Source organism: Pyrus communis, chromosome 8 (genome assembly GCF_963583255.1).
Source record: "Pyrus communis chromosome 8, drPyrComm1.1, whole genome shotgun sequence".
Lineage (NCBI taxonomy): Eukaryota > Viridiplantae > Streptophyta > Magnoliopsida > Rosales > Rosaceae > Pyrus > Pyrus communis.
The window spans coordinates 13,988,858-13,998,875 of record NC_084810.1 but is presented as its reverse complement, the minus strand read 5'-3'; the positions used below and the strand labels follow the sequence as shown (position 1 = coordinate 13,998,875).

At 36.7% G+C, this 10,018-nt stretch overlaps 2 protein-coding genes and 1 non-coding gene across 3 annotated transcripts; 2 read left to right on the top strand and 1 right to left on the bottom strand.

The window, feature by feature from the left end:
* The first annotated feature begins 505 nt into the window (after positions 1 to 505).
* Positions 506 to 1,769, top strand: LOC137743829 (F-box protein At2g27310-like). Its single transcript, XM_068483763.1, has one exon. It carries the CDS (start codon positions 543 to 545, stop codon positions 1,554 to 1,556), a length of 1,014 nt encoding a protein of 337 aa, XP_068339864.1. The 5' UTR covers positions 506 to 542; the 3' UTR covers positions 1,557 to 1,769.
* A 3,940-nt stretch (positions 1,770 to 5,709) lies between these two features.
* LOC137741522 (photosystem I subunit O-like) lies at positions 5,710 to 8,473 on the top strand. The gene is made up of 4 exons (XM_068481224.1): positions 5,710 to 5,882; positions 6,036 to 6,105; positions 6,375 to 6,557; positions 8,224 to 8,473. The coding sequence occupies exons 1-4, from the start codon at positions 5,798 to 5,800 to the stop codon at positions 8,318 to 8,320; spliced, it is 435 nt and encodes a 144-aa protein (XP_068337325.1). The 5' UTR covers positions 5,710 to 5,797; the 3' UTR covers positions 8,321 to 8,473.
* On the bottom strand, positions 7,604 to 7,675 carry TRNAQ-CUG (transfer RNA glutamine (anticodon CUG)). The gene has a single exon. It is a non-coding gene; the product is annotated as a tRNA-Gln (tRNA).
* Positions 8,474 to 10,018: the final 1,545 nt, after the last annotated feature.

Sequence of the window (10,018 nt, the reverse complement as noted above, 5' to 3'; positions counted from 1 at the left end):
AAATATTAAAAAAAAAAAAAACCTTATATGTACTTATAAGAATTAGGCCACTTCATATTACTAATTAATTTTATGATAGAACTTCAACTTTCTTTAAATCAATATTATAATCCACCAACTACTAAAATTTTTTTTTTAAAAAAAAAAAAAAGAAAAAAAAGAAAAAACCAAACCAAAGAGAACACATTATATTTTGAGATGTGAACACAAAATATTTAAATCTTAAAGAAGTTATATAATTTTCAGTACTAAAATAAAGGGAAAAAAAAAAATATGGAACGCTTGTGTTCCGACTCCAAAATATTAAATTATACAAATTAATCAAAGAGAAGGTTTGCCTGCACGTTCATTGCAACTAGTTTAATTATTATTTAACTAATTAATTAGTTAAGGTTCAAAGCTTTGAAACCGTTAGTTGGCCATTCAGCTTTGGTATACTCCCGTCAGTCTCCTCACTATAAAACCCAACCCTTCACACCTTCCTTGTCACCACTCAACACACAACTCTTAAAACAACCTCAAAAGCTTCTGCTGCGATCACAATGAGCTTTTCAGCTGTAACAACTTTGGCCGTCGATCAGGGCGATGGGCCTTCAATCTCCGTCATCCATCCCGACATTATCACGGCTCACATCCTCACCCGCCTCGACGGCCAGACCTTGGCTGCAGCCGCCTGCGCTTCGTCCGAATTACACGGCTTCTCCGCCAAAGAAAAACTCTGGCGGGACGCCAGCATCGCCACATGGCCTTCCATAACGGATCCACGAGTTAACGATATCATTTCCACTTTCCCTGCCGGTCACCGCTCTTTCTTCTCCGACTCTTTCCCGCTCCTCGACCACTCCCCCTCCCAATTCAATTTCAGCCCTTCGTCCCCCACCGCGGAGTTAGTCTCAGCCGTCGATATTTTCTACAAAGACCAGCTCATTTTCTCTAAGGTTCAGGAGTCCGAGACCGAATCCGGGTGGTTCCTCTGCTCACCTTTCCGGGTCGACTTACTTGACCGGAAAGAAACCGTCCCGACACCAATCCAACATGTCGGGGAAGACCAGAAGTCGTTGAAGCACTTGGAGGACAACCTGAGCCTGAGCTGGATCGTGATCGACCCTACCCGGAAAAGGGCGGCAAATTTGTCGAGCCGGACGGCAGTGACGGTGCAGCGTCACTGGCTGACAGGGGAGATACAGCTGCGGTTTGCGACGATATTGGCGGGGGAGAAGAAGGGGGAGTATGTGCAGTGCGGGATGGTGGTGACGTGCAAGGGGAGTGGGAGTGAAGGAAGGGAGCTGCACGTGAGGGAGGTGAGCATGCAGATGGAGGGAATGGAGGGGAATCATTTGAACGGGAGGGAGAGTTTGGTCATATTGCAGAGGGCGATCGAGGGAGGGAAGAGGAGGAAGGAGGTAAAGGGGAAGGCGAGGTATGAAGAGTACTTGGAGATGAAGAGAGAGAGGAGAAAGAGAAAGGAGGCGAGAGAGAAGGCTTTGGACATGATCTGCATTGCTGCTGGGGTTACTATTTTCATGGCGTTCTGGTCATTTGTCTTGTTAAGATAGACGATGATGAACCCAGAAACGGAAACAGTTTGGGTTTAGTTAATTACACAATTTGATTAATTAATTCTTTAAACCAAAATATATAGAAAAGTTCATACAAAGGAGAAGCAAAGTGGATATTGATTACAATTAATCATTTGTTTATTTATTTGATTTTCATTCTTTACACATGTAAAATGGAAGCAACATATATATAGCCTCTTTTCGTAATAATTCCTCACTTTCTGTTCATACAACTTTTTCTTTAACCAAAGATGTGTGAGTGATCCTTTTACTATCCTATTCTTGTGCATCATAGTTTTGATGACTTTGCACAAATAAATGTAATTTTTCTTTGTTTAGTTACGCAATGTGAACGATGAGTACAAGAGTTAAACTTTTGTCGTAAATAAGGACGAAGGTATACTATGGCTGGCAAGGGTGGGCAATAGTCTAGAGTAAATTTTCGGAATTTTAAAACATATATGGCCAAAGTTATCTACTAGAAAGGAGCCCAATCTTCTTTGATAAAATTAGCCTACTTTAACCTATAAACTTTCCTAGTTCCGCCTTTCCTACGATTAAAGTTTGAAATATATGAATGGGTTTGATTAAAAATTGGAATGTATGAATAGGTTTGGTAGAGAAAGTCAGAAATAAGAAACGGTCAATGGGGATTAATCTTTGACTTTAAATTTGGCCGGTCACACTTTGGATGCTTCCCCTTTTAGAGAGGTCTTTTTCCGGAGGCAGGCTTCCTGCTGCCTGCTGGGTTGAATGTTATGCAAAATCCTACTCTATAAAGACTAGTACTAATTTTCTCTTTCTAGTCTTATTAAAATAAAATTTGAGAAAATTAACAAATCGTTTTCATTTTATTAAAGATATCCCGAAAGTCATGAATGACGATGTATGTCCATATAATTTTTTTTTTTTTTTTTTCCAATGGATGTCCATATAATTAGTAATAAGCTTATTCTACGAAGGTTCTCTAGCTAGCTGCACGAGGACTGTATGTGGCGATACAACACGGCCGGCCTTTAGTTTTTTTGGTGTCCAGGGCGACCGCTTAAATGTGTCTTTCTTAATACACAAACATATATTAAAGAAATATTTAAAATTGGTCAGAACCCAATCGAAGTTGGAGGGCTAGACCTTCATGCCTCCATTATATTACTTGAAGGAAAAACAAACATACAATGCTGCAACGAGTGTTGGGCAGAAGTAGTACCTCAACTCCGACGATCAAAAGCAAAATCATACAACCACTCCAAGCAAAAGTCCTTAAATTTTAACCTTTAAGAAATTGTCCTCTTGAAATTTTTTGAAGAAAAACTCATCAATTATATCATTACAATCCAAGTCTTCAACCACATTCATTTTAATGCTTATATTGTTGATCCATGAAGCAAACAACACATTTGGACTCCTATAAATTTCTTTTATGAATTTCGCTATTTGCACGGATGTCCAAGGTTGTTATCAAATACAAATGCTTCTTCAAGTAGTATCATTTGCAAAATATGTAGTACGGAACTTTAGTGTAGGGACTTTGCTAAGTAATCTTGTAATTAATATCTTCATATGTGTTACATTTGTTTACTTCATCTGTAGATGTTTAGTTGCTCTGATGTCAGTTTGATATAGATACTCTAGTTTCCATTATACTTAATGGTTCATCGCACTGTGTGGGCACTCTACTCATTTATTTATTTTACACTCCTCTATTGTCACTTATTTATTTTCTGTTCTAATTTCTTTTTATTTTTATATTTTTTTATGAATCATTTCCACACTATGGCTTCGTCACTTTTCAGGTATCGGTCAGCAAACTTCAATTATGGTTTTACATGAATATCCAAGTCGAAGTGTGATAAGAACTGTGATTATTTGAATTAATGACACTCAGTTTTTACTTTATTGAAGAATATAACAAATTAAAATCTCATGAATAACTCATAAATGCCCTTGGAATTTACGTTCGCAGTGTGGCTACCAGATAGATATGCCCACTCCCCTTGGTATTGTTGGTGCCTTATGTTTGGTATTCAGGCATATTATTGGGATAAATTTAATTTGAATAATCAAATAACATACATTATAATTGGAACCAAATTGACACAGCACCACGGATGAAAGAGGTGTGCAAGTCCAGCTACTTGCAAGAAAGTAGACAACCGACGTCAGACCTTGGTACCGGTAGGGCATCGGCCAAAGGCTCTCCAACGGTTAAGTTAGTAAGCGTATTCAGACTTCAGCAGTAGACAAGAAAGTATTGTGTGTTAGGGAAGCGTTGCCGGAGTAATGCCCTAGTAAGTAGTAGATCAGAAAGTATAGTCGAGAGAAAGACCTTTTTAGACATGGAATCCGTATTAAGCTGGGAGAATTCAAGAGGATATTTAGGAGTAGATATTGTTTCTTCTTACGAGTGTGATTTCTTACGGCGCATTCCCAACCCTTATAGATTGTAAGAAAAATCGTCTAATCCCCAGCCTGATTAGGTTTCTGTGTCTTGCAAAATAAGAATAGTCATCTCAGAGAAGTCATGTATCACCATACATATGAACCCAAGTATCACACTACCGGTCTCTGCAAAGTAGTGAAGGCTTTGAGCTGAAATTAAAATTCATATCTATAAGCATAAGATACATATGATGCCTCAAGTCTGACAACTACTTGCAAACTACAACCAAAAATTTTGTAATGTTTGACATGTGGTAAGTATCCATACGTTTAAATGTCTTGGGGGGTCAATGTTCAGTGAACTTGTTCAACAGACAAGCACCCATATATCCACCACGCACCTAGCAAGTGTAGCACATTATTGCTAGCCTATTGTAAGTGAGAGGTCTTAGGTTCGATTCTTGCCGAAGGCGAATTTGAACCACATTATTGTTAGCCCATTGTGAGGTTAAGCCCACCCCTCCCCCTTAGACCTATCCTAATTTAATTTTAGGAACATTTTAACCTAAAAATATTCAAATTCCGATAATTATTGAAAAATTACTAAACCAATACCATGAAACTCGTCGAACACCATAAAAGAATAAGAAACACATGAAAGAATTTTTTTTAATTACTTTAGCCGTTGAATTTAAATTTGAACCATTAGATCTTTTTTTTTTTTTTTACCGTTGGATTTTATCATATTAGATCTTAACCGTTGGATTCAATAAATTTGTAAATATAAAACTAAAAAAATGCACATATATGGTGAGCCAAGCCCACTAATCCAAGGGAAATCCTAGGCTAAATTTGCCCCATGAATGAGTTTTGGGTTAAAACTTATATTTGCCCCAAGGGTTGGAGCAAGTTGGGGAAGGTTTAGAACCTAAAATTTGAGTTTTACTCCAAGGGTTAGAGTAGGTCTAAGGGGAATGAGGTAAGCTTAACCTCACGATTGGCTAGCAATAATGTGGTTCAAATTTGCCTTTGGCAAAATTGAACCTAAAACCTCACTTACAAGTGAAGAGGAATACCACTATACTGTAATAATAAAACTCTCAGTTAATTAAGGGATTTAAGTAACTTATTATTACTTGTAAGTGAGAGGTCTTAGGTTCGATTCTTGCCAAAGGTGAATTTGAATCACTTTATTGCTAGCCTATTCTAAGGCTAAACCCACCCCTCCCCTTTTAGTGTAAATAATATCATTTGTTCAAAAAAAAGAAAAAAAAAGCACCTATTGTAAGTTGGTAAAATGTAATTTTGGGCAGAAATAAAGTATTTTCATATTATGTAGCCGTCTTGACAATTTGTAGCGTTTTTGTTCTTTTTCTATATATTTGGAACAAGATTCAGAGTTTTTAATTTGTTTTTCTTATTTTTCTCGTCCTTTGATCTTTAGCAATCTTGAATTGAGTTGGGTTTTGTTAGCTACGAAAGGCAAAGGCCCATCTTAATTGCCCTAATCTATTATGGATCGAAATTCGCAATCTTTACTTGAAGCTCTGGTGAAATTATATCGTACTACATGATCACACACGACATGCTGACATTGCTGAGCTAGCACATGTCTTCAGGAAGATGGAAACACCTTTGGTGGTGTTAGATGAGTGAGACCCCACTTTATCCTATGAAGTCCCACGTGGCAGATGATCATTGATCAAACTCCATTCATGCAAATCCATTCTATCTTCCCAAAAAATCTCCATCAACAGCTGACAAAGCCCTACCCCTTCCAAGTTAATCTCGACCACCTCCTCCACCGGTAATATTTCTGACTCACTCACTCCAAAACTTACAGCTCTGAACCGAAAAAAATGGCAGCAACCATGGCGACCGCATCAACCGTAATGGGGCTGTGCAGTTCCTCCCTCTCACCAAGCAGGACACGCCTCTCTTCAGGTTCATACTTCACATACATACACACGTGCGCGCGCATACAAAAAAGAAAAAAAAAATATATATATATATATATATATACGCGCGCGCGCACGCGCTCTCACTAAAATGCGCCTCTGTACAATATACTAATGTTGCAGTGCTATTTAATTGCAGCCTTTGTGAAGCCTATTGGGGTTGGCAACCCTCTGAGGCAAGTTAGGGCTTCTGGAGGAAGGTTCACATGGTAATTTACCTAGCTATCGTTTTTTAAGAAGATCATGACCGTTGATTTTGTTGTTGCAACGTAGAAATTGTTGTATGCGGTTGTGTCAATGTGTCGATCGTGTTAATACGGGTAAAATACGTGGTTTATATAAGACAATACGTGGTTAATTAATTATAATCAATGTTTAGCCTAAATTAAGCCAACAATTAATGGTAAGACATCCATGCAATCCATGCACTGACGCATATATGGCTTGGTTTTGTGTTGAATGTGTTGGGAGCAAACAGTAGCTTTCAGAGAGATTGGCTGCGCAGGGATCTGAATGTGATTGGGTTCGGGTTGATCGGATGGTTGGCTCCGTCGAGCGTACCATTAATCGACGGTAAGAGTTTGACGGGGCTCTTCTTTGAGAGCATTGGTGCTGAGCTCGCTCACTTCCCCTCACCTCCTGCTCTCACTTCTCAATTTTGGTTAGTGACCCTTCTTCTAAATTTTGTTCCTTTAGTGTTTGATCTTGTTTAGATTGATATCAAAGGTTTTTTCTTTGTTTTTTTTCACTCCAAAGGGCACAATTACGGCATCTAGGCCTAAATGGCCAAGACAAATACAACCAGCCCAACCAAAAAAAAAAAAATGGTTTTTATCACAAATGAATTCTAAAATTGACTCACACCATCAAAATAGTATCTGAAATTGAAAATTATGAATATAAGTGTTGCAAATCAATGTCATCATTCCATTGAATATTGGAGTAGGAGACCACAATATGACATGTCAGCACACTAACAAACTCTCTAACAGAATTAAGACGGAATGATGAGAGTGATTTGCAACACTCATATTCAAGGATGACATTCATCAATTTTCAACTTAAGAGACAATCTTGATAGAGGGTCAATCTTAAGGATCATTTGTGATAAAAATCCAAAATCTTTTATAGGGCCCCTACCACATATATGCAGCAAAGCTCCCTTAAAAATTTAAAATAATCCCAAACAACCCCCAATTCCCAAATTAAAAGTTTTTCTAATACAAGCAGATACTAGGGAAGGTGAATTGAATTAAGGTGATATGGGGGTAAAGCTGTAACTAAATGAGCTACAAACAGCTACAATCCCAAAACAAAAGATTAAGTGGTCAAAAATATACTTGTACTAGTTCTTTTATATGTACTTGAGTGGTTAAGTAGGTTATCTCACTGATTACGTTTTATAGAGTAACTTGTTCGTGGTGTATTCTCGATCAGTTTTACGTGTTTACTAATGTATTGAGCTATTTCAAAGCGACATAAACTTGTCTATTAGATGTAAGATTGATTAGTAAAATATCTTAGCATAACTCAACTAGTTAATGGAGTCGATTTTAGGTCGTGTGATAAACTTAATCGTGTGATGAAGAAACGTAGCACTCCTTGAGATAAGGAATTAGGAGGCTGGTTTTTACATGTTTGGCATTTGATTCTCAATAAGTGTAGAAATAAAAAAGGGGGAAAAAGAAAAAAAAAAGAAAAAAAAAGAGGTCCCACCGAGATTTGAACTCGGGTTACTGGATTCAGAGTCCAATGTCCTGACCACTAGACCATGGGACCGTTGTTGTCAAATCCGCATTTCTGTTTTTATTTAATCAGGTCACTTTCAATAAAGCTATCTAAGGAAAAACATTAATTACATTATTAGGCTAAGTACATTCTAAATCCTTTAAATTTGGGTCATTTTCCATTGTAAATTCTTTAATTTAGGGTGATTTTCTAATTGGGCCATGAGGTTTCAAACTTTTCGTATTATACCTTGAGGTCTTAAAATGGTATCAATTTGTAATGACAACCTAATAGTTCAAAAATAATCCATTGGGAAACTTGAGATTAAATACTAAATACAACAAACAATTATTATTTACATCTCTACTCTTCTTCATCCCTCATTTTCCCTATATGTGTTTTTCCTCCATCATTATAGTTATCAAACGGGCTCTAATTTTTATGACATAAACTAAAGTAATGAGCTAAACCCTCGTGCAAGTGTAAAGAAAGAGTATTACTCTTTTATAAGAAATAGAGCAAAACTGGCATTCAATGTAAATTTTCTAATGTATTTTGCTTCAAGCAAATATGACGAGGATATACAATTTTTTGAGCAGGTTGTGGCTGATAACATGGCACCTGGGGCTTTTCATCACCCTTACCTTTGGGCAGATTGGTTTCAAGGGGAGGACTGAAGATTACTTTGAAAAATGATCCCTTTTAATTAGGTTATGTAAAATCTATATATATGCTTAATGTTCAGTTATCTCAATTTCTTTTCCTTTCTTCTCGTACTGTAACTGCACAACTTAATCCTCCTGAATCACTATTGTGTACCTTTGTGTAAATAAATATGTATTCAAGTCAGTCTACTGACAGTAAACACAGTGACCACTAGATAAAAAGAATTCTAATGACTGCCAAACGAATCCAAAATTCCAAATTACGGTCTACTTCAATACATTAGATGCACCGATGTTTGTACGATTGGATTAAAATGGTCATAATCTAGTCATGAAAATAATGCATTCTATACATCAGTGAATAGTAGAATTCTTGCCTAAACTATCAGTGAAAGCGAGTAAAAATCTGAAAAAATTGCATGTGTGATAAGTTCAACCAATTCCCAAAAAGATTTCTGTTTTGATGTATCAGGTTTATAGACGAACTCAACGTTTTGTACAAGTTTAGTTGAGACAACTGATTGCCATGAAAAATCGGAGAAGAAGGAAGGCGGAATTAAGTCGTTACATGTGGGGTTTTTTATTTTTTTTTGGGTTAAACGATAGATTTGTTAGATTAGATGTTAGATTAGGGAGTAAACGGGGTTGGAACCCATGCCATGGTGCAATAACAACACTCCTCTTCACCATTGTGGTACAAGGTCACTTGCATTACATGCCAAGGTTAGGGGTTTAGTGTTGAATTTTGTAGACTTTTGGCTCCTCGCTAATAGAAGATGAAGTCTTGATTATCACGTGGATATGTCTATGTTCCTTACGGCTGTGAGCATTTCAATACAATGTTAGATAGAGGGGATGCGGAAAATGAGCATTACAAAGGCCTCTAAGACGGGTTTGCAAATTTCTACTTTGACTGAGTCATTTACAAAATTTCTCATATATTCTTTTGCAATGATCATGAAAGACGTTTCTAATCCTCGTGAAGGACATTTCTTATCCTCTCTATCTAACATTTTATAGATAGTTCATTCTTTAATAACTTACCCTGAATCTCTTTGGCATTTAAAAATCTTACGTTTAATATTGTCTCGAGCATGGAAAATAGCATATATAGTTATATCTCAGTTGTATATGATGTAGTAGGGGTGATTTGGTATGGGATCCCGAATCTCAAACCAAAAAATTTCAAAACGGAAATTTGAAGACCAATCCAGAACCAAAATTTTGGTATTCCCAATTTTTGAGATTCCCGAATAGTTTTATATATTTTGGGATTGGATTTTGGGTTTTGGGCCTTTGGGTTTTTGGGTTGAAATTTGAGATTTTTTTGGATGTGGGCCAAAATTTGGATTTTCGGCCTAAAATTTTGTTTTCCAATTTCATATAAATGAAAATTTAGGTTTTTACCTCATTTTAATTTGCCAATTCGTTCATACCAAGTCAAAGTGATGTTCCAAAGTTCCAAACTACTTAATTTTATACTCCTATATCTAATATAGTTTACTATCAAACTACTTAAATTCAACATTTAACATGCATGCAACCAAAATAAATATATATACTTTTCGGTTCGGTTCGGGATTTCCAAACCATTGAATATGTAATCTCAATTCCTATACCAAAAGGTTCAGGATCAGTTTGATATGAATCTCGAAAATTTCAGCATTATCAGTTTGGGAATTTTTTAATATGGGATCGAGATTTTTTTGGTTTGGTTTGGGATTTTTGG

Excerpts from the sequence above, each read along its gene's own strand:
- LOC137741522 (XM_068481224.1), top strand. The coding sequence starts at position 5,798 with ATGGCAGCAACCATGGCGACCGCATCAACCGTAATGGGGCTGTGCAGT. Across the intron at positions 6,106-6,374 it reads TCTGGAGGAAGGTTCACATG|TAGCTTTCAGAGAGATTGGC; the intron begins GTAATTTACCTA and ends GGGAGCAAACAG. Across the intron at positions 6,558-8,223 it reads GCTCTCACTTCTCAATTTTG|GTTGTGGCTGATAACATGGC; the intron begins GTTAGTGACCCT and ends TTTTTTGAGCAG.
- LOC137743829 (XM_068483763.1), top strand. The coding sequence starts at position 543 with ATGAGCTTTTCAGCTGTAACAACTTTGGCCGTCGATCAGGGCGATGGG.